This window comes from Carcharodon carcharias, chromosome 10, assembly GCF_017639515.1.
Source record: "Carcharodon carcharias isolate sCarCar2 chromosome 10, sCarCar2.pri, whole genome shotgun sequence".
Classification (NCBI taxonomy): domain Eukaryota; kingdom Metazoa; phylum Chordata; class Chondrichthyes; order Lamniformes; family Lamnidae; genus Carcharodon; species Carcharodon carcharias.
The window spans coordinates 160,437,668-160,463,180 of NC_054476.1; the positions used below are offsets into that span (position 1 = coordinate 160,437,668).

At 36.9% G+C, this 25,513-nt stretch overlaps 1 protein-coding gene across 3 annotated transcripts in view; it reads left to right on the forward strand.

The window, feature by feature from the left end:
• taok1a (TAO kinase 1a) overlaps window positions 1-25,513 on the forward strand; it is a 169,391-nt gene that overhangs the window by 104,490 nt on the left and 39,388 nt on the right. For all 3 annotated transcript variants that reach the window (XM_041196835.1, XM_041196834.1, XM_041196837.1), the window contains exons 4-10: window positions 7,874-7,975; window positions 8,535-8,580; window positions 10,260-10,356; window positions 11,878-11,991; window positions 15,566-15,657; window positions 15,877-15,970; window positions 23,574-23,655. In XM_041196835.1, coding sequence (XP_041052769.1) covers window positions 7,874-7,975; window positions 8,535-8,580; window positions 10,260-10,356; window positions 11,878-11,991; window positions 15,566-15,657; window positions 15,877-15,970; window positions 23,574-23,655 — 627 coding nt within the window. The remainder of the gene's footprint in view (window positions 1-7,873; window positions 7,976-8,534; window positions 8,581-10,259; window positions 10,357-11,877; window positions 11,992-15,565; window positions 15,658-15,876; window positions 15,971-23,573; window positions 23,656-25,513) is intronic.

Sequence of the window (25,513 nt, forward strand, 5' to 3'; positions counted from 1 at the left end):
AAAAGTTTTCATTTGCTATGTACTACCTGTTTATAACTGCCTCTTCTTGCAGCACTTTTTATTTTAGTATTCATTATGAGATTATTCTTTCTTCATGTATGTGCTTTGCCTGACAGCAGGTCCTTGGCTCATTATCTGTCAATGCTTCATCCTGAGCTATTTTTTGTCAGTGGTGGTTTGCCATTGACATGCAGTCTTGGGTAGGGTGAGAAGACAGGTCCCGAGTCTACCTCAGCCGGAACAGGAATCAAATCCATGCTGTTGGCTTAGTCCGAAATACTCACTAGCCATCTAGCTAACAGAGCTAACCAGCCTCCAATGGATTATGTGTCTAAATAATTAAACAGACATTTTATAATTGGAAAAATATGTCTAAACATTTTAAGAATGGTTTGATGAGCAAATTGAATACATCTCTCAATACACTTTGAAAGAAAGGTCAGCCATTTTTCCTTGTAAATGACATTTCTAATAAAGATTTAAATAGTATAAATACAAGAATTATGTATTTCACAATAATGTTAAAGTTATCACTTGGTTTTTACATCCTTTAATCATCTCTCTTTAGTTTTTGCTTAAATGCCTCAAATGTTTTCCAAAATTTTGGACTTCATATAGTTATCCAGTGCAGTGAAAAAAAGAGAAAGACTTGCATTTAAATAGTGTCTTTTTTGACCACCGGACATCATAAAGCGCTTTTCAACCAGTGATGTACTTTTTTGAAGTGTAATCACTATTGTAATGTAGTGACTTTGCAAATGATAGCAGATTAAAAAAATGTGAAGTGCACAGTCTCCCAGAATGCAGTAGTAGCATTTAACATAACCAAATTAGATGTTTTTCCCTCTGTTGGCAGCAGCTTTGATATGTTGCTTCTTCAATATTATTTGAAGAAAAGCTAGGAGACAAATTTTTAAAAAGTTATTTGAGGTACTTATTTAAAAAAAAACAAATAATGATTAGAATAATAATTCCCACAGTGCAGTGAAAATATTAGTTAAACAGGCTATTTTACTTGTTCAGTCATTGTAAATCAAAATTCTTGATGCTACGCTTTACATGTCATGACCTCCCATATTGTTATAAAACAGCCTAACCTCTGACTTGCCAGAAGCAAAGAAAATGTGTAAACATGAAACGAAAATTAATTGACTTGGGCACTGTTTAAATAGAGAATGCATGGTCAAAGGCTAGGAAGCATTTCATTCTTCACATGCATGAATATTGAGAACCCTGTTCCTTATCTATTAATCCACCAACAACACTCGGAAGGTTTTTGATACTGAAAAGAAGTTGGGCAGTGGGTGTTTTAAGATGCTGGTCAAGTCATTTTGCAATCCAGTGATTTTTTTTTTCTAAAAATTGCTGTGTCAGGATGGCTTAATTTTTTTAATGGCTAGGCTAGACTGCTGACTGTTCTGGGAAATTTCAGGCTCAACTGGTTATATTTCCATTCCAACAATGTATAAGACTTAAGCAAATAACAATGACCCAGAGTTTGAGAAGTTTTTGACAGTGAACTGTCAGAGCCAACGATCAGTGAAATCACCTGAGTTGATTGATTTTCCCCCTTCTTGCTCTCATATTGCTGTTTTAAGCCCCATAAAAAGTTGAACCTTGTTCAATGAGGTGTAATTGGGTTTTTAAATGATGATCTGAATAATAACTACTGCTGAACAATCCATCTGGCGTTAAAGTAATTTTATATTTGTGGAACATTGTTAACTGTCTCTCAATAAATGACTAGATTTTTTAAACTAGATTTTTAACGTTTTATTGATAATTCAGCTTCTACCTTAACCCCATGTGTATGTCCTAATCTTTATTTTGCCCTCTAAAATTTTTTAAACGTGATTTGATTATTAGTTCTTTTCATTCCTGTTTGCTGTCTGTGAGAATTCTTTAATGTGTTTGGCTGCTTCAACAGTTTGATGACATCACTAATGTTCAATGCTGGAAATCTCCATTGCACAATGCTACAATTATTGTCCATTGCAAGAGAGTTAAAGTTCTTGCCACAGTGATTGCTAGATTCCTCAGCACAGTTTTCTTTGAGGTCAGTAGCAAACACCCTTGCTTTGCTGCTGGCCGCAAAATCCCGACCAATATTATACACTTCTATTTATACAGAGTTTGATCATGTTTCAAAATGCTGCACGTAATTACATTTGAATTGCAGTCTGAGATGTCAGGAAGCGCTTTATTATTGCAACATTAAACTTAACTAAAATAATTGTCAAACATTTCTGCTTCTGCAACTTTTGCCCATACTTAGGCTGACTGTTTTATTTTTTTCCACATATAGCCGTTTAACTTTTATTTTTAAGGATTCATGTCATTTATTTCCACTTATTCTTATTTCCACCTCTAACATCATTTAGCTTTGGCCTTGTCTCAGCTCATTTGCTGCTGAAACACATATCCATGCTTTCATTACCTCTAGACTCGACTATTCAACACTTCTGGCTGGTCTTCCACATTCTACCCTCTGTAAACTTGAGGTAATCCGAAACTCTGCTGCCCATGTCTTAAATTGTAGCAAGTCTGTTCCCCTATCACCCCTGTGCTCAGTGGCCTGCATTGCCTCCCGGTTAAGCAACGTTTTGATTTTAAAATTCTCATTCTTGTTTTCAAATCCCCCCTCCAACCTACAAGCCTCTGAGAAATCTGCATTTCTACAAGTCTGGCCTCTTATGTATTCCCAATAATAATTGCCTCATCATTGGCCATGTCTTCTGTTGTCTCGGCCCCAAGCTCTGGAATTCCCTCTCTACACCTCTTTGTCTTTAAACTTCGCTTTCCTCCTTTTAAGATAATTCTTAAAACCTTCCTCTTTTGAACAACCTTTTGGTTATCTGACCAATATCATTGTCTGTGGTTCAGTGTCATACTTTTTATAATGCTCCTACGAAGTGCCTTGGGACTCATTACACTAAAGGCACAAATAATACAAGTTGTTACTTTTTTAACGAATACTAGGTTTCACCATCTACTTTGCAGATGGGACCAATTTAAATAAGCTAACTGGCTTTTAAACAGGTTTTTAACCAGAGGTTAAAATTTTACAATCGAGAAGCTCTGCTATAAAGGCTGATGCAGTTTTCTTTTCAAGGATGCGGAAAGAGTTAAAATTGCTATATAAGCAAAATGCAGGCTAGTGTAGAAAAAAATCTCTGTATAATGAAGATTTCCTAACAGCTGTGGAAGGAATATTTCAAACGAATTATAGCATGCTTTTATTTCTATTTTATAAACATACGAACAAGGAGCAGGAATAGGCCATTGTCTGGTCCGCCATTCAATAAGTTCATGGCTGATCTGATGGTCACCTCAAATCTGCATCCCACCCACCCCCGATAGCCTATCACCCCCTTGTTAATCAAGAATCTATCCACCTCTGCCCTAAAAATGTTCAAAGACTCATGGAGAGAGTTCCAAAGACTCATGACCCTCTGAGGGAAAAGTATTTCACCTCCTCTCCATTTTAAATGTGTGACCCCTTAGTTTTAAACAATGACCCTGGCTTCTGGATGCTCCCACAAGAGGAAACAGCCTCTCCACATCCACCCTGTCAGAACCCCTCAGGATCTTATATGTTTCACAAGCAGGAAGTTCCTATAATTGGGCTTTGCTGTAGTATCATCATGTTAACCTTGGATTGAGTATGTTAGTACCAACACTAAGACAAATTTGAACTGACTGCTATGGTGGTTGTTGTGACACCAATCATATCTCCCTTGAAATGAGTAACGTAAATGGATGATTCTTGCATGTTAAACTGTAGGATTGCGGAGGAATACAAGACACAGCTATAGTATATGGAACACTAAGCTGAGAAATTGCAAAAGATGCACGCTCAAGTAAGTTGTCCAGGTCATGCACATCCAAAAATAAAGTGTAGCATCCTTAAATATTAATTGGAATTCAATTTAAAATGTTTAGATTGAAGTGTATTAATGTAGTAGTTAACTGTCACTGAAAGGTACTTGCTGATTATTTTTTACTTTTGAGTAACTATCAATACCAATTCACACCAAAGGAATTCATTGTTGCTTGAGTATAGCTGATGAACAAGATTCACTGTGCATCTAGGATAGTTGTCCTTTCAATTACAATAGTAGGATTCTTTCCCAGATTACTGTGGTATCCTTTGAGTAACAACCCTTACATCAGAATTTACAATTTGTGCCAAATTATTGCACATGATCTGACAATAGACTTGATGCTTCTGCGGCAGTAACATCAACATGCTGCTGAAAATGATCTTTCTTGCAATTCACAAATGCTGACTTCTGTGATTTTGGATTCCACTATCGTTGCAAGTGTTGTTACCTAAATCTACTTGGAATAATTAACAACTCCTGAGAATCTTTGGAAATTATTAAACATTGAAGTGCGATATTCAGAAAAACATAGTAGTATCTTGAAATGAGGATTGAGTGAAATCCTGGACCTGCACCTCACTTATGTTATAAGTCACCTCAGCAAAGAAAAAACATGACCTGAAAGGCAGTGTAGCAACAGTATTATTCTATTTACAAGTGGGAATGTGGCTTTAAAATATCTTAGATTGGACTATTACAAGTATTAGGGTAATGAACTTTATTATTTACTTTATTTGATGTGGTTTCTGTTCTTAATAAGGTAATAGATAACATTTTATCATCTTGAAATGGCATCAACAGGAGTTAAACTTTGGATACTGTCTGTTAACTATATCTATCTATATTATTGTTAAAAGTATGGCATCTAGGAGCCCTGACAAAATTGAAGTCAGTAGGTATTAGGGGAAAACTATGTACTAGTTGGAGTCATACCTCTTACAAAATAAGATGGTTATGGTTGTTTAAGGCCGACCATCTCAGCCCAGGACATTGCTGCTGGCTGGTGTCTAAGCCCAACCATCTTTAGCTGCTTTATCAGTTATCCTCCCTCCATCATAAGATCAGAAGTGGAAATGTTTGCCGCATTCCGTTCCATTCGTAACTTCTCACCTACTAAAATAGTCTCTACCTGCATGGGACAAGACCTGGATGACATTCGGGCTTGAACTAATAAGTGGCAAGTAACATTTGTGTCACACATGTTGGACATTCACTATCGATTCTAACAACCTTCCCTTTGCTTTCATCAGCATTACTATTGCTGAATACCCCACCATCAATAGTCTTGGGCATATGATTGACCATAAACGTAACTGGACTGACCCATAGGCTGGGTATTCTGTGGCGAGTAACTAATCTCCTAACTCCTCAAAGCCTTTACACCATCTAGAAGTCAGGAGTGTGATGGAATGTTCTCTACTTACCTGAATGAATGCACATTAAAGAATAACATTAAAGAAGCTTAACACCATCCAGCACGAAGCAGCCCACTTAATTGGTACTCCATCCACCATTTGAACATTCAATGCCTCCATTACAAACACACTGACTACAGTCTGTACCACCTACAAAATATACTGCAGCAGCTCACCAACAGCACCATCCAAATCAGTGGCCTCTACTGCTATTCCTTCACTCAGATCAAATTCCTGGAACTTCCTACCTAGCAGCACTGCATGTTCCTACAGCAATTCAAGAAAGACCATCGCGTTCTCCAGGGCAATTAGGGAGCAATAAATGCTTGGCCTCGCTAGCAATGCTCACATCCCGCGAATAATTTTTTTTTTTAATTGATTACGGTAATGGGAGCTCTCCTTGGTGTCCTAGTCAATATTGATTACCTGTTTTATCTACATTTACCACATTGATTACCGGGGTCAATTTTTGGGGGAAAGGGGAAGAAATGGCCTCAGGCAAGGGAAGAGGCTGCATGGCGAGGGCTGGCCTGCAGAAAGGGGGTATCCCAGGGTGTGTGTGGAACTATTCATCTGTGCAAGTGGCCTCAAGATGATGAGGGCTGAGGAGGCAGTCTCCAGAGGAGAGACCAAACGCAGACTGGGTGACCGTTTTTCAGAACACTTTCGGTCTGTCCGCAAGCATGACCCAGAGCTTCCTGTCACTTGCCGTTTCAACACACAACCCTGCTGTCATGCCCACATGTCCAACCTTGGCCTGCTGCAATGTTCCAGTGAAGCTCAACGCAAACCGGAGGAACAGCACCTCATCTTCCGATTAGGCACTTTACAGCTTTCCGGACTTAACATTGAGTTCAACAGCTTCAGATCACGAACTCTCTCCTCCATCCTCACTCTTTTTATCCACATTTTTCAAATATTTAATTTTTATATATATATCTATATTTTTGCCTACTATTTCTATTATTTTTAAAATTTATTTCCATTCATTGTTTTATTCCCACCTTTTAGCCTCTTTTGATCTTTAATCCACACTGTCTCCACCCCACTCCCACTAGGACCATCTGTCACTTGCTCATCTTGCTTTCTACTCTTAATGTCACCATTAGCACTTCCTTTAGCCAGTAGCACCACCATCAATACCCCTTCAACCCTTTGTTTATGACATCTTTTACAATCTCTTCTTTGCCTCCACCTATCACTGGCCTTCTATCCAGCTTTACCTGTCCCATCCCCCTTAAAAAGTATATATTGTTCTTCTGAAACTGACTCCACACACATGCAATTAAATGTGAAATTGCTATCACTGATTTTGTGTTGCTCCATCAGTTGTGCTGGTGAGGTCCTACCCAGAATGCAGTCAATTAGAAGTCATTGAACTGACTAGAGCTCCTAAATTCTTAGTCTCGCTTGTTGAAAAATTGTAACTGGCTTTTTAATGGTGTGCTAAGTTCGTAATTACTGTTGAACAGTCTCGCTGGTGCTGAAAGAGTAATTTTATATTTGTTGAATATCAAATTTGTCCATTATGATAAATTCCAGATCTTTAAAATACTTTTTGAAGTTTCTTATGGTATTTTAGTTTCAACATTAATCCCATACATATGCCCCAATCATGTCTTTCACTATCTGTAAAATTTAAAATTAAAAGTGAACGGATTCAGAGGTTTTTAACCTATTGGTTTGCTGTCCATGAGAATATTTTGGTGTGATTGGCTATTTCAGCTAATTAGTTGCTTGCAGAACATCACTGTTGCTAGATTCATGGAGTCCACTTGACTTGGCATCAATTTAAACTGACTTTGTGCCACGGAGATCGCTGCGGACAGTTTTTTTCGAGGTCAGTGCCATTGCTTTGTCACTGAACAGTCACTGGCAAGCTCATTGCACTTATACTTGCCTGCAGACTTTATGTGGGCTTTGCACTGGATCTTGCGGTGATTAGAAATCCATTTCAGCAGAGTGCCCTCTCCTGAGGGTCTGAGATCTGTGTGAACAGACAAGCAACTGTGTATCTACTTAACCAGTCAGATTGAAGATTTCTTAGCAAGGGATGCAGGGTCTAAACCAGGAAGTATAATTTAGAATATTTAATCCCATGGCAAATCATGGACAGAAAGTAAAATAAAGATGTGCAAAGAAAGATGAGAATCAAGACTTTCAGTGCTGAAGCGGTTATTGGCTGTAATTAAGATTAACTGCACAGTTAAAAATTCACGCACTAAAATGGGCAAGCCCTTTCATTTCTGGCAACTTTAGTGGGTATCAGGTGGGTAATACAGGAACTTCATACTCTTCATGTGATCCGCTGGTGAGTCCCTGGGCAAAATACCAGTACAGTGAAGCTTCTCGAGGAGCAGGGCAATAGCCTGATTTCTACATTTAACTGCTTGTGCGCAGTTTCCAGAAGTGGCTGACAGATAAACTGTTCAATAATAAGTGTTGATAGCCTGTCTGGTACTTTTACTGCAAAATCCAATGTAATATCTTATATCCTTTTGGGCAAATTTGTTTTTAACTTGCTTCAAAAGTATGTTTTCAATTTTGCTAAACAAATACAAAAATTTCTTACAGAAATGGCAGGATATTATCAAAGAAGTCAAATTTCTACAGAAGCTAAGACATCCAAATAGCATTGAATACAAAGGTTGTTATCTAAGGGAACATACAGCCTGGGTAAGAAATTTAATTTATTTATTAATATGTGAACTGACTGCATCACTGTGTATATTGTTAATGAAGTATCAAAGAGCCCTTAGTAATTTTATCCAGAATGTTGTTTCAGCCCTCAAATCTTGGAGCCAATGGAAAAAAAATCTATTTATTCAGGCTTCAAGATCTGAGAACTGCAATTTTGATACTGGACCTGTTTGTTCAGAAGGACAAACTTGGTTACAAGTGGTCAATATAAAAAAAGTAAATCTTCATGTACATAACACCTTAGCCTATTTATTTTATAACATTGATTTCTAACAGTGATCAAGATGAAACTCTCTTGCTTTTAAATTACACGCCTATCCAATGAGTCTGAAGCATGGTGATTTTCAATCAATGAAAATCAAGGTGCACTTCAGTTTCATCAAACATGTATCCAGTGTACATTCTTTGCTGTATGATTATAGCTGTGGCAACCCAATTTTCTTTCTAATATGAGACCTGTGGATATGCAAAGATTGCTTAACATAGTTAAGCTGTTTTAAACATAGTTTTATCAGCTGTTTTGCTCTTTTTGCAGCTGGTCATGGAGTACTGTTTAGGGTCCGCTTCAGACCTTCTAGAAGGTAAAAATTTTCCATTTTCTTCTTGGAAGTTGTTCCTTTCAAGTACATGCAGAAAACATTGTGTATATTTTGGAAAATATTCAAGAAATTGATACATTAATCTCAATTTTTCAATCTCTACATGTCTAAATAGAACATAGAAAAGGCTGCTTGATGGGTCATATAGCCTACTCGCCCTATTTCTTATGATCTAAAGTATCTCAAATGGTTTTCTTAACCTGATATTTCTGTTCAACGTTTCCAAAATAACTTGTATTTACAAACAGTGAATTCAGAATGGTCCAGTATACCCTGAGCAATGAACTTAGTTACACAAGAAGACCCATCTTGTATATTGGCTTAAGTATTTTGTAATATGTTTTTTTTTACTTCCAGTTTCATTCTTATTCTCCCTTCCTTCCTGCATCATTACAATAATGGCATTAATGGTAATAAAGCTTCAACTTAAATTTTGTTAAGCTATTCAACTGCTATATGTGGCATCCACAGCTAGGGATGCTCATCTATTGCCCATACACAACGTTTCAGCAGGAGTGACTCTGGTCATGGTTGAGATGAGCACTGCGGACGCTGGAAACCTGAAATAAAAACATCATTTCAGGCCAATGATCCTCTGTAGACAGATGCTACCTGGTCTTCTGAGTATTTCCAGCATTTTCTGTTTTTATATATAATTAAAGTTGAAATGAGCTAATTCAGTGCACACAAAACATTGAAGTTGAGGTCTCCAAACAAGGATTGTTCGGTACTATACTACGTCATCGAGTTCACCATATTTTATTGAATTCATATATAACTTTGATTCTTTTTAAAATAAATGTAAAATGTTTTCTAATAAATTCTTTAAACCTTTCAATTCAATGAAAGTAATAGTTATACAGAGAAAATTCGATTCCTATCTACCCCCATTTGAAAATTACTTTTTTAAAACATTTTTCTACCTGTGTGTAATTCCACTCTTACTACCTACATGGAGAAAATAAAAGGCAGCTTGTATGTTTTCATAGTTAGACCATAATACATAGGAGCAGAAATTAGGCCATTCGGCCCATTGAGTCTGCTCCGCCATTCAAACATGGCTGATAAGTTTCTCAACCCCATTCTCCCGCCTTCTCCTCGTAACTTTTGATCCCCTTACCAATCAAGAGCATATATCTCATTAACAAAAAGGTGAAAATATAGTTCTATATTTGTCTTGCGCTATTACTCTGTGCATTTTCTTAGTGCTTTGATTCAAACGTACATATTCAAACAGTTCAGTTTCCTAACTTTCCATGAATGTCGATGCTCATGCTTAAATAAATGTTTATTATCTTGTAATTCTCCGGAGCATAGCAGATTTTGAGATGCTAGTACTCTATCCCTTCTTTTGACATTCTCTCTCTCTCTCTCTCTCTCAAGCATATCTGATATAATAGAGCCAGTTTATCCTTCCTACCAGGCACATTTAAGAAAATCTTTAATATTTATTTGAAACCTTAGATTGTCATAGAACACTTAGCAGAGGTTAGTCCTTGAACCTGAACAATTGAGATTTAATTAATAATAAAAAATAATCTTGCTCAAAATTTGAGGTTGAGGAAAATGTTTTGTGAATTTCTTCTTCACTGCTTTTAATAATGAAGGGATACCAAAATGTTCCTCCAATAGCACGTTTATTAGGTTTTGTTTAATTTCAGTTCATAAGAAACCACTTCAGGAAATTGAGATAGCAGCCATTACTCATGGTGCCCTCCAGGGATTAGCCTACTTGCATTCCCACAACATGATTCACAGGTAAGCCTATGCAGTGGAACACTGGATCAGGATGACAATATTTTAATAAGTAGCATTTGGGCTAAGATTTGAATACCAAGTTTGCAACAGTGAAAGTTCAACATGTGGTTCAGAGGCAGCATAACTAGAGGCTGCTATGTGTAAACTGTACTGTACCAATACTGGTCTGAAACCCATATCAATTAAATTCAATTTACAGATTTAACAAGGAAAAAATTGGAGATTGAAAATAGAGTTTTATATTTTAGCAAGCACTTTGTGCATACCGATGCATGTTTTTTGATTTCTCACAATTACGGTTGTACTTCTATCTGCTAAAGGATTGCAATTTTCAATAAATTAACAATAACAAGATTAAATTTACTGAGAGCACTGAGAATCAATAAATGCTCTTCTGTTTGTCCAATTCCGCTGCAAATGTGGAGCATTAGCAAATAATCATTTTGTAAATGAAGAAAACAAAGATGCAAAACATGGAAATTGTAGAATGTTCAAACAATTTTATATACTGGTGTAAATTACCCATAAATTTGCAGTAATCCCACAATTTAGTAACCTTTGGTTCTGTAGTAGATATTTACCATTATTAGCTGCCGGTTACCAAAGAAAGCTAGTAAAATAAGGTTTAAGCATAGCAGGCAGAAATTTCTCTTTTTTGACATTCAGATGGGAAATGGTTTCTAGTATGAGATTCCATTTGACATGAAAAGGATGAATATTTGATCTCGAGATGAGCTTCTGACCACACATTCACCCACATGCAAACATTTTGAATGTATTTAACAACTTATGTTTATATAGCAACTTTCGTGTAATAAAACATCCCAAGGTGCTTCACAGGAGCATTATAAAATATGATATCACATCAAATCACATAAGAAGATTTTAGGTTAGATGACCAAAAGCTTATTATTTTGTTCAAAGAAGCGTTATCACTAATTTTCTTCTCGCTCTTCTTGCATTCATTGATTTCCAGTTTGCATGACTGCCCAAGTAACTGTTACCCATGTCTGACACTTGACTGTTTTGGCCTGAGGAAGTGGGTATCACAGCTGAACTTGATCCTAACCATCACAAAACATCCGCTTGGATGTATTTCCAACAGCAGTTGCTGGATTATGTTAAGGAGCAGGGTTAGTGGCTGATTCTTTTCCCCAGCCATAACCTAGGTGCTGAAGCCAATTGTAGTGTTATCAGATCCTACCTACCGTCTATATCACTGAACCATTGGGGAAGTTGTTCTTATTTTTTAAATGCTTGTCCAGAAATAGTGTCTTAGCAATACATCTTCTATAAAGCACCTCAAAATTACTTTATAGGGTCTTTCCTGGTTCGCATTTTGAGTATATACCATTTTAATAAATTTGTTAAAGCCACAAGTGTTAATATAAAGAAAATTATATTGATAAAGCATGTATGATGATTATATTATTTGATGCAGCTTACATGAACAATATTTTGAGTTGACTGCTGAATTTGTTGACTGTTGCTTCATTGTATTTTTACTTGTTTGGTAACCAGAGACATAAAAGCAGGTAATATCCTCCTGACGGAACCAGGCCAAGTGAAACTAGCTGATTTTGGATCTGCTTCCATAGTATCTCCTGCCAATTCATTTGTGGGAACACCATATTGGTAAGAAACATTTCTTCAACCAAAAGCCATGCATGATCATTTGTCTTTAATGAATAATTTATAGTCATAAGCAGGAAGCCAAATCAAAGGAAGCAATCTGGCTGTCATTCACAGTTTTAATCACCACCTTGACGTGCATTTCAATAACCCCTTGAGTGATGCCGTTGGGAGCTCCTTTCTCCTGTATGGCCATCCATGGCGGCAAGGTCAGAGGGAGGTGCCAGACAAAGCACGGTTCAAAATATGCTCAATGGCAGAAAAAGCAAAGGAAGACAGTGTGTCTCACCGACTGTGAAGGCGGAAAAAGGCTACAGCGGCAATGTGGTCCTGGTCATCATGATTTGACACGTCTCCTGTGTCTGATCACTAACCCAACATGATCTTGTGGACAATGACGGCATCCCAAGGTCCCCACGTTAAACAAAGTCATGCACAGACTTCTACCAACAGTTAGAATGAGGCAGAGTGCTGACAGAGAAGGAAAGAAAATGAGTATTGCTGAATGAAAGAGCTGTAAAAGCTTTTGGTCTTGCACTAATCAGGATAGCTTGCAAGAATCTTCCAACAGTAATGGGAGAACAACAATTTAATTGCATGAGAGGAGAGTGCTGATTGGTTGGAGGTGGAATCTGAAGGGGGCATTGCCATGGAGAATGCCGCATGGAACAGTTAACTGCCCAGCTTTGTTCAAATTCAAACCAGGCAGATCGACTCTGGTCAAGGCATTGCCCTGGGGAATGAACCCAAGAATGACTGTTCCCTAAGTTTTTGTTTGTTTGAAAAAGGCGCAATTTGTGGACATGTTCCTTTGCCTGCAAAGGACAGGGCCCTGTGTGTGAATATATGTGGCTTCTAGCATGTATAAGTGAGCCTCACTGCGAGCTTGACTGGTAATCTTAATTGGTTTTTAGTGTAATTTTTCACACGGTGAGGATTGTTTAGCAGGTGTTGTCCAATTGTAGAATCCCATTTAATGTTGGACATTAAGTTTTGAGTTTTGCAAGCATGGGCTGTTTGGGTATGGTCAGTACTTTGCTTGTCATGAGCAGGCAAAGGTTGTTTGCTGTTTGCTACAGTCCACCAATTGTTGGGACGTATGACCTATATACCCAGCGTCACAGCGGCACTGAAATTCATATACCATATTGCTCATTTATGTGATAGGCGGAACATTTTTTTGGCTTGACAACAGCATCCTGTTAGTGGAGAATACAACTCATGTTGCTACATCAGAGTAACAATGTGCAGCAGGTAGGTTCGCCTGTTGCTCAAATTTTTGAGATGCATTACCCCAGGGTAATTTGAGGTAGACTGGGCACTTCTCAGGACCGAAAGTGGCAGTCTTGGGTCCAATCATGATTTTGCATGATATATAGTAAGTGATGATCTGACCAAGAGAGCCATTATCCTGCAGGATGGCTTTGATGTGCCGTACTTCAGCATCAAGCTTGCATAGTGCGCAAAAGGCTTGGGCCCTATTTACGAGGTTGCTGATCAGGCCAATCTTATAGTCCATGGAAGTGTAAGAATCCCAACACATATATTGACCAACAAAGGTAGTCTTGTGGTAGTCAGTAGTAGAGAACCCATTGGCAAATTTCTCAACTAGCACGTCGAGGAAAGGGAACTCAGTTTGACTGTTCCATTTCAAAGGTGATTTTGAGTGCAGGATGAAGCCCTTTAAGGTGTGTGAGGAAGTTCTTACATGCAGCTGTGGATTCAAATATGGCAAATGTATCATCTACTTCTCAGAAATTTGCAACGGCTAGGAGGTTGGATGTCATTTCATTGATGAAAAGGAAGCCATGCACCCCAGATCCCACTACCTCATGGAATAGCCTACCCTATGTGCGCAAAGACCTACAGGTCAAGAATCAGCCTGTTCAGTCACATGAAGATCCATGGCAGAAACTTGCGACCCTGACTAGATGTCATCCTCCTATTGAGAGGCAGCAAATGACAATGTCATTTATAAACATTGAATTAAAACTAAAATGAAGCTTTTAGTGTGCATTATTATTTTGAACATTGCAGTACATTTGCAACAGCAAAAAATAATTTCCTCTATCTCTTTAACAACCTGATATATTGTCATCAGACATTATCTTAATTTAGAATGCAGTTTGGAAAAGAATCCAGCTTTGCCTATTTATTCCATATAATGAGAATAGGAGTTGATATAGCATGAATAGAATTAAAATTGTTTAAAAGCAGGTTAGGAGGCAGCATGCTGTTTCATTTCACCAGTCATATTGCTATTTGTTGGTGAAAGTACATAATGTATACTCATGATGGTTTTGCTAACTTTTAAAATTACAATAGAATGCACAGATAAGGATTCCCATTTCAATTCTGAGTGTAAATTGAGTGCAATATGTAGTTTATAAAAATAAAACTTAAAGAATATTTAAACCTTCAAAGCCAAATTCGTTTTTTTGTCACTAATAAACCTAGATAAGATTATACAGCTTTCACTGTTTAAATTATTAAATTCACTAACTGGCATAATACTGAACAGTACAGTTCCAGGTTAGATTCTTGGTCAGTCCTGACTTAAATGGCTCCAGCTGAGCCAAAAATAGGGCTGTTACATTGGTTTCATACGGCAAAGAGGGCAAATCATCTGATCTTTCCACTCCTGCCCAATATCATTAACTCCTGTTGGAAAATCCACATGCAGAGTTTGGGTAGGTAACAGTGTAAGTTTGTTTAGGTCCTTGATTGAGCTTGTCTTTGATACAGCATCTTTCCCCAAAATAAAATTAATTTTCTAGCCTTCCACACGAAGTTTGAGTGCCAGAGGGCTGCTGATGCTTGTTGAATGTACTAACAAATCAGCATTGCGGAGAGGGTTAGAATGAAAACACAGATATCTTTTAAGTGAAATTATCAATGTAATTATTACAAAATTCACAGAAAAACTGATGCTTGTAGCAGGATTTTCTTTTCTCAGGACCTGGTACTTGAGCATAATAGTCCTTTTGATCAAGGTTGCAAGAAATTGAGAATGTCGGACTTTACCACTTATCAAACCAGGAATGCTGAGTCTCTGCTTCATCATGGTTAATTGATATAGTTGAACGTGAATAGCACAGAAATTAAAAACAAACCATTTTAAATTAATTTAGCAAAGCTTGTGTTTTAATATCAAACTGAGGGTGGAATTTTGCAGCTACTTCCACCGACAGGATTTTCTGGTCCCGCTGAAGTTGGTGGATTTTTGAGTGGCTCACTGCATTTTAAGGATCCACCCCTGCCTCGACAGGGCCATAAAATTCTGCCCTAAATCTTTTGATGAATGGAAAACCTGGTTATTTTGAAGTTCGATTTTTATTTCAGTGGCTTTTAAACAAAAGTATCCCGATAAATACTATTTTAAGTGCTTGTATTTCAAATATGCTGGTGTTGGGCTGAAAATAGTTTCAGTACTTTGTTGCACCATGACTGTCTCATGTCTCCATTATAATTTTTAGAACTATAATTCTATTAATAGTATAATGATAGCTACATCAATAAAATTATCATTGTTACAATACAAATTTATCAAACTAAAACTACTGTTTTATTGAAATAGGATGGCTCCTGAAGTAATCCTTGCCATGGATGAAGGACAGTATGATGGCAAAGTAGATGTCTGGTCCTTGGGAATTACATGCATTGAATTAGGTAAATCACTGCAGTTAACTAAGAACGTGAAATAATTATAAATGGCTTGGGGGAAATGCTATAATCACAAAGTATAATCAGTTGTGCTTGAAACTCTTTCTTTCAATGCATTAAGAATTATTGCAATTATATTCTAAGTGAAACCTTAAATCTCACACTGAAAATTACCATTTCATTGTTATCAGTTCTGAAATCTGATTACTGCTACTCTGCCCACAGCGGAGCGAAAGCCTCCTTTGTTTAATATGAATGCAATGAGTGCCTTATACCATATAGCGCAGAATGAGTCACCTGCTCTTCAGTCTAATGAATGGTGAGTACACGTTTGAAGTCCTGAGATTTGTGTAGAAACAGATGTTTCTAAATCATAAACAACTGCCAGTTTAAGAAATACTTGTCAGTAGATGAAGGTTTATCCCTAATCCCGAGTGTTTAAACAGATTATCCTAAAATGCACTGCATAATCTTTAAATAGTATTTGTATATTTTTGAAGATGCTAAATGTTGAAATAGCTGTATTTGTACCAAGAAGATTAGTCTTTGAAAATCTTAACTCTGTGTCATTTAGGATGATTTCTAAAAACACTCAATTGATTCAGACTAATGACAACAATGTAATAAATGTTGGAGTTTGAACGCTTTAGTGGTAATCCATACTGAGCTCCAAAGTACATATTTTATTTGACTATTAACACCAGTTATAGAAAAACCTTAACACACCCATATTTTTGGTTGCCTGCAAGACTAGTTGATTAAATCCCCTAATGGCACCTTCAGTTTCAAACTTTATGTGCAGTCCATTTTCCGTAAGATATAGCTACATGACCTTTGAATTATAAGCCATTTTTGATCAGTGTGCTTCGCTGTGGTTGTAACAATGTTGTACCATAATCAATACTGCACTGACATGAGCTGTAACACTTAAAATCCAAATCCCCCTCATAACCAGTTCATGCAGCCTTCATTGCGTCTCTTCTAAGTCTATATATCGATTTATGTCCCACCTGTATATAAAAATCTTGAGTTCAGGCACAGGCATTCATACCGCAGGAAATCACACACCATTATTGAACAAAGCTATCTTTTTATAAAGGGAAAGAAAGCAGCCTTATTTTATAAGCAGCTATAACTGTCCTTTAATTGACCTCAGAGGTTTATAAGTAGCTACAGATACCTGGATTTGTCTAATTAGAGCAGGCCTTAAATGACCTCAGCAGGTTATCAGCTAAACATTACTACAACTGTGCTTCAGACCCAGGATTATCCATGCACAATGTCATATCCATCCACTGGTACCATATCAAATTTTTACATCATAACTTTGCCCTAGTATCAAATTTTGTTAATCAAAATCACTTTGGGATTTCTGTTTTTTTGGAATCATTATTGGTTTGACTTTATTAGATATTATCCTCTTCAATATTTTTCTGCAATTTAGTTTAAATCCTTAAGTAAGACCTATTTATTATCAGAGCTTGTTTTCTGAGCCACTTGCTAGTAGCTTGATTATATAACTCAAAACTTTCCTCTCTTTTGATTTGGGGAAAAATCTGAAAACTGCTGGGAAAGAAGATTTAAATAACTTTCACAAATAGATTATAGATAGTATTGTAGTGGTTTAGTATGAAATGTATACATAGGGATTTTAAGTACAAATTATATAACTCCTAAAATATGTGTAGCTAAGTGTGGACAGAAATATTTTTACTCCCAGTTACATTTTTAAAATCTGTTAACATTGCATCCATAACTTCAGTTTTCTACCTTAGCTGCACAGTAAGTGACAATTTCCTTGGAGGTCCATTTCAATCGCCTCACATAAGTATATTTATTGTATATCAACAAAACTATAATGCATCCATTTGAAGTTTGCCTCAATCATTTTTCAGCAGCAGGACAATGAATAATGGAAACAATCAAAATAGGCTGTACAAATTCATATAAATTATATTTGGGAAATACAACCCTCTTTCTGATCGTAGGTGAGTCCAGTAATGTTAGGTGGATTAACCCCAATATCGTCATTAATTATTCTGTGGGAGATTTCAAACAAATGGCTCCATTGTTGATTAATGTGTCCAATTACCAAATAATGTTCAGGCTTAATTTTTCTTGCAGCAAATTTCTTATTGACTTTGCAATATACTGTATTAATATCTTCCATTATCATTTTCAGATATATTCAGTAAATTTACAATGGCTTCGGTTTTAAATGTTCTTAATGCAGTAATATATTTCTCTGCTTAGAAGATGATTCCTTTTTTTGTTTGTGTAGAAGCATTTGCTGTTTCCTAAGTATAAACAGGAAAAGTATAATGGCTGATATTACGATGCCTATTTGCAATACAATCACACCCTAAATGGCTTTCCAGTAAGAAAATAATAGTATAAATGGTGCCACAAGTCCATTGAGTCTTGAAATTGTAATGGTGTTAAATCTTGTAATTTAGCATTTGCTTGTATGAATGTTAAATATCGAAAGTGAAAAATCTGATTTGCTACAGTGGCTGGAAAATATTGTGCATTTGGCTTTTTATCTCACATATCTACAAAGCATGAAAATGAGCAATAACTTGTTTTGGTTCCTTTAGCTTTTTTAAAGGCAAGTGTTACTTAAATTAAACTGTTGAATATACCATAGATAAACAAATGTATGTGTAATGTATAATGGGCAGATATAATATATAATGGACACAAGGAAATGGTTACATCTTGTATAGTTGAAGGGCTTTCAAATATTTAATTCATTCAAGGGATTGGGTCTTCGCTGGCTAGGCCAGCATTTATTGCCCATTGCTAAAGCTCTGGATGTTTGTGAAGACCCTGAAATCAGATTGAAGCCCTGATATTCATGGACCCTGACAACATTCTGACAATAGTATTGAAGACTTATTTTCCAGAACTAACTGCGTCCCTAGGAAAGCTGTTCCAGTACAGCTGCAGCACTGGCATCTACCTGGCAACATGGAAAATTGCCCCGGTATGTCTTTGTCCACAAAAAGCAGGGCAAATCCAACCCGGCCAATTACTGGCCCATTAGTCTACTCTCTGCTGGTTGGAGTCACACCTAGCATGAAAGGAGATGGCTGTGGTTGTTGGAGGCCAATCATATTAGACACAAGGCATCACTGCAGGAGTTCCTCAGGATGGTGTCCTAGGCTCTCTGCCGCCAACAAACAGTGGCAGCAGTGTGAACCATCTACAGGGTGCACTGCAGAAACCCACCAAGGCTCCTTAGGCAACACCTTCCAAACCCATGACTGCTACTATCTAGAAGGACAAGGGCAGCAGATACATGGGAACACCACCATCTGGAAGTTCCCCTCCAGCCACTCACCATCCTGACTTGGAAATATATCACTGTTCCTTCACTGTTGCTGAGTGAAAATCCTGGAACTCCCTTCCTAACAGCACCATGGGTGTACCTACACCACATGGACTGCAGCAGTTCAAGAAGGCAGCTCGCCACCACCTTCACAAGGGCAAATAGGGATGGGCAATAAATACTGGCCTAGCCAGCAATGCCCACATCCTGTAAATATTTATTTTAAAGACGGCCCAACCACCTTCAACTGCTTCATCAATAACCTTCCTTCCATCGTAAGGTCAGACTGGCATGTTTGCTGATGATTGCACAATGTTCACCATTCGCAGCTCTTCAGATACTGAAGCAGTTTGGGCCTATATGAAGCAAGACCTGACCAATATTCAGACTTGGACTAATAAGTGGCAAGTAACATTTGCGCCACGCAAGTGCCAGGCAATCACCATCTCAAACAAGAGAGAATCCCAGCTTTCTCCCCATGACATTCAAAAGCATTACCATCACTGAATCCCCCACTATCAACAGCTTTGGCATTACCATTGATCAGAATTGAACTGGATCAGCCAAATAAATACTGTGGCTACTGGAGCAGGTCAGATGCTGGGAATTCTGGGGTGCATAACTCACCATCTGATTCCCCAAAGGCTATTCACCATCTAGAAGGCACAAGTCAGAAGTATGATGGAATACTCTCCACTTCTCTGGATGAGTATAGCTCCAACAACACTCAAAAAGCTCAACACCAAGCAGGTTTTTAAAGTTCTGGTGAGACAGAGGGATATGGGAAGCAGCTTCAGACAGTGGTTACAGCTGATTGGTCTGCCAGAAGAGGGATGCACAAATAGGTGGAGTAAGTGGACTAAGCAGAGTAGAAGAGGATGTAGAGCTGGTAGATGTTGCAAAGGTTAGGTGAGGAAAAACCATGAAGAGATTTGAAAATGAGGGCAACGGTTTCAAATTTACTGTTGTGGGAAAGAGAGGGTTAGCAGAGGACAGGAAATCTCACTAAGTTAGCAAGAACGTACAAATGAAACATTTGACAAAATAAATACTAACAGCAGTGTTTTGGACAAGCTGGAGTTTATGGAGGCTTTGAGGTTAGCTAGATGGGCATTTTAATAATCAATTTCGGGGGCAACTTGAGTTTCGATAAGAGCTGCATTTGTTGGAATGAAATAAAGTTATTCAGTACATATTCTGGAACAGAACTAGTAATGTAGTACAAGGCTGTAAAACATTTAAATCACAGAAGGAAAGTATGAAAGTTTCATACCATATATAAAATACAGGAGTTCAAAATGTTGCAAGCATTGTGTAGGTGAAATTAGTTTGGGAAACATTCAGTTACAAGTAATTCATATGATTTTATCACAGTAGTATGAGCTCTGAAATTGCCTATCCTGGCTGGTGTAGGTATCGAGGAATGAATTGCCGAAATATGTGTGTGTATATAATACACATATATAATATGCGTATATAATGATATAATATTTTATATATAAAAGATATATATAAAATGGTGTTTCTTTGTGTGTGTACACACAGCACCACAAGACAGGAGCAGGAGTGGACGAAACAGCTCGTTGAGCCTATTCTGCCATTCAGTGCAATTGTGGCTGATCTTGAGCTTTGACTTCACTTTTCTGTCTCTTCCCATATCTCGTGATTCCTTTAGAGATCAAAAATCTGTCTGTTCCAGACTTAAATGTACTTGGTGATTGTTGAGGACCCACAACCCTCTTGGATACAGCATCCCAAAGATTCACAACTCTTTGAGTGAAGAAATTTCTCCTCATCTCAGTTCTAAATGATTGATCCCTTATCCTGAGATTGTGTCTGCATGTTCCAGATTCCCTATCCAGCAGAAACAACCTCTGTGTCTACCCTGTCAAGCTCCTTCAGAATCATGTATGTTTCAGTGAGATCACTTCTCATTCTTCTGAGATCCAGAGAGTATTTTGCTCAGCTTCTCATCATAGGACAACCCTCTCATCCCAGGGATCAATCTACTGAACCTTGCCTCCAATTCAAATATATTCTTCCTTAAACATGGAGACCAAAACTGCACACAATATTCAGGTGTGGTCTCACCAAAGCCCTGTACAATTGTAGCATGATTTATTTATTCTTGTACTCCAATCCCCTTGCAATAAAGGCCAACATGCCAACTGCCTTCCTAATTGCTTGCTGTACCTGCAAGCTGACTTTGAATTCCTTTTAGAAGCACACCCAAGTCTCTCTGTACATCAACATTTACATGTTAACATGGCTTTAAAAAAATGGCTTTTCTATTAAGCAAAAGTGAATAACCTCACACTTCCTCACATTATATACCATCTACCATCTTGTTGCCCACTCACTTAATCTGTCTATATTTCTTTGCAGCCTGTCTTCGTGACAACTTAAATCCCCACCTAGCTTTGTATCATCAGCAAACTAAGATATGTGTGTGTAAGAGATATAAAAACCACATGTTGTAAAGTCCTTTGTGAATGATCTTCTATGGATTTCATGTTAAATGTGTCCGAATCAACCTGTAACCATCCTTCTTGATAGCTGTGGTTGGTGCTTTGATAGAATTTTCAGTGTTAATTTCCAAGTCGTAACCTAAAATTTGATTTAGATAAGATGACTAGATGATTTACTTTTTTATCAGATAGTTTTCTTTTCAAATGAACATGTCAGGATCATACTGCATAGCTGCAGTTATTTATTTTAACCAAATTGGAACTTGTTGGAGGCCTGATTCCATGTTGAAATCTTATTAACTTAAGTTCATAGATTCTGACTTTTATAATTTGTATAATTTTGAGGTTAGGGTCTGGTTTACTTAACTTTATTCTTCTGAATATCATTTGAACAGATTGCTTCAAGCACTTCACTTGAAATATTTTACCTTCACAAGTTTGTGCATGAATTTGTGTAATCACTTGTGAGACCTTTGTTTCTTCTTCAATCGTCTTCACCTTCTATGCATGGTTTTGGTAACACAGTTTATTTCCTTCAGTTCAACATTTGTTATCAACCGTTAATTACTTTTGTTTATCATAGTTTTGCATTCTCTGCAAGCAGTTTGTCTAATTGGTGCATGATACTTCATTTTCATTACAACTGGAGTAGGTATTGCTAGTGCTGTTTTCGGAGCCCTTTGAAACATGTCAAAGGAATGGACAAATATTTTGTAGGGTTTCTTAATTATACAGGAGCATTGTATATTTTGTATGTTGCATGTATATGGAGGCAATACAGATATTAGGTTTTTAAAAGCTCTTCAGGTTCCACACAGAGCAAATTTTACTTGAATTTTATATAATGCACTCTCTTATGGCATGCCTAGACTAAGATCAGTGTTTTTAAGCATGCATTTTTATAAAGTGCACTCAGTGGTCCATCACTTGTGCAGTATTTTTGCTGCACAGAAATGGCCCATATGAACTGTTCTTTAAAAAGATCATTTAGAAAAAGTGATGTTCCATGTGCTTCAGGTATAAAAGATAAAAAAAATACCTAGGTCAGCAAAATTATACTCCTGTTTGATACTGATTTTGATTTTTTTTAAAAACAATTTGTCACTTCTGTAAATTTTTCTTAAGTTTGACTATGATACTCTTTGTTTGGTTTTGACAGTGCAAAACCATCTGTGTTTCTGGTTAATAATTCACAAACCCAGGCAATACTTGTTATTTTTTCAGTTTGGTGCAATTTTTGTTTCAGTGTAGAAGACATTGAGCCTTTCACCTATTTTGCTTTTTGAATGATTTGCTAGTTTTGAAACAAAATTAAAAGACAGTAATTTTCACAGGTTTTCTTTTACATTTTAGTGGTTTTTAAATATGTGGCAATAGTGTTTTCAAATTCCATCCAAGTGATGAATGCCACTGTAAGTCCTTTCCAAAATCTGAATATTGTACATCTTTTTTGTGCAAGCATCATAAAGTAGAAGTGCTTTATGTCATAAAAACTTGAATGGTCTTAAAAGATATTGATATCTCTCATATAGCACTTGCTTAGTACTGCATTGAAATATCAGCCTAAATTTTGGGGTCAGGTGTCTCAGGTGGGACCTGAGTTGCAATCTTCCTACTCAGAGGTGAAATTGCTACCTAAAAAATAGTCATTTTAAATAGATCGAAATTCTTAACAGGTTCCAGCTACATTTTACATTCTTCCACTGTGGAGAAATTTGCAAACCTGTGAACTTGTACATCTTTTCATCAAAATTGAATAGCAAAATACACAGCAAACCTGACATGAGAAAATTACTCTGATCATAAGCAACTCTTAATTTTCCACAAGATTAACTGAGTGATATTCAAAGGAAACTATCTGGAGTACAAAGCATCTATACTGCCCCAGTTTTTATGGTATGCCAAACATTTGGGACTTGTGCCACGATAGGATTTTTAAAAAAATCAATGCCAGTACCTTTAGTGATAATAAATATGAATGTTTGTACAAAACACACAAATTATCAATGCCAATTACAGGCCATAGAATCATGGGCTAACTCTATTGCAAAACTGTAGAATTTTACTGAACATATTTTGTGAAGGTTTGGTACGTACTGAATTTTTTTTTATAATTTTCGCAGGTCTGACTATTTTCGAAACTTTGTAGACTCCTGCCTTCAGAAGATTCCTCAAGACAGACCCACTTCAGAGGAACTTCTGAAAGTCAGTAGGATTCTCTATTCAGTGCAGATATATTCTTAATTCCTTAAGCGTAATTTATGGTTTATAGAATATTGAATTTGATTATTTTTAGCTTTTTTAAAAAATTTGATGACATGATTTATCCTGCAGAAATGTAATTTGACCAAGTTGCATATTTGAAGTTACGCAAAATCTATACCAAGTTTTTGCATTGGAGCAGAACTGTACAGGATGCTAACAATTGAATTACAGGCTTCCTCCTCTGTAGTCTAAAACCCTAATCTGTCCCTGAAGAATGTAACTGGAAAAATCACCTTTTATTGTATCAGCAGTCAAGGGTTTCCCATGGAATTAGTTTTTGTCATTCTGTTGAGTTTTCTTAAGATTCTTCTCAAAGAAGGCTTGAGAGACCTAGATTGCAAGTCTGAAACACAGAAATGAAGGATGTTAGTTAACTTTTTGGGCATCTAACAAAAAGGAAAAGTTTTGATACAGTTGTGATCTGTTTTTACATCTCAAGTCCTTAGTTTATTTTCACTGTGTAACACAAATTAAGTAGCATTTCAGGTCCTACTGTTCACTCTTGAAAACTTGTGTAATGCAGTTGTCACAAAATTGCCTATGTTTTGTTCAGAAACTAGATTTTCACCAAGTAATGTTTTGTTTTGTCTTATCTGGACAAAGTACTGTACATTATATTCTTTGTTCCATTAGTGTGTACTGATTTCTTGCAACATAAAAACTGATTTTTTTTTGCCATCCTGGAAGAGGCCATTTTTAAAAAAAAAAGCAGCAATCTGTGGAACTGAAGACTTACAACTTGCAAAAATATATAAAGCAGCCTGTGAAAATTTGTGGTTGTATGGAGACCAGAGTATGGAAATGTTTTTGTTTTTGGCCCTAAACAACTGCGCTGCATTTCCATAAAACCTTTGGCTGCAATTTTGAATAACCCTACTAGTTCTGACGGACTTCCAAATTAAATCCTGTTCTGATCATTTTGCTGGAGGCTTTTGTCCAGCCTTTATTTGCTTACAAACTAATTTGTAATAATAACAAAACTGACATTTATTAACAACAAATATTGAGGTGTATTATTCTGCAAATTTAGCATTGTTGCTTTCTAAAATTAAAGTACCTGTATAAACCTGAATCTGGCTCTCATAGTGTGAAGATACCCTGGAGGAAGCAGTCTCACACTTCTTGAGTTTGATGTAACAAGGAGTACGCTCTGACCATCCTATGCCCTTTTTAAATTTGCCTGGAGTTGATTTTAAATGGAGAGTGTGGACATTCCCAGCTGCACTTTCAGCATACTTAAAATGAAACTGAGTAGAAAGTGAAGCTCACAATGTAAGCATGCTCGCACAGAGCTCCCTTGAGTGGAAGAATTCCTGTTGGGACCAGACAGTATAAACAAAATATTGCTTAACTGGGACCCATACGACAGCTACCGTAGCTTCAATATAAATGCCCCCTTAAGCTGTATTTGAAAACTAGCACTGTGGTTGCCTTCAATATAAAGTCAACGCTTTCAATATGAGTATAATATGATCGAATGGGTAATGGTTTACTAGTTAAGATATCCTTGATATTGCTAAATTTCCTAGTCTTTCTTTCTTAGTAATGGATGTTGCTCCTTCCCCTATTTAACACTTTCTTGGTTCGAAACTACTTCACCCCAATTAAAACAAAAAGTTTGAGAAGGTCACAAAAGATTGCTATAGCAGCTAACTTTGGTTCCAAAACAGGTATCACTTTTTCTCAGCCGTGTCTAGATCACTGGATTCTTTAATCCACGTGTGGTTCTCTTCATAGCTTTTGATTTCTTACTTTTTTTTAAAAGCAGTGTTCTGCAGTGTTTTACTTTTATCTGCTG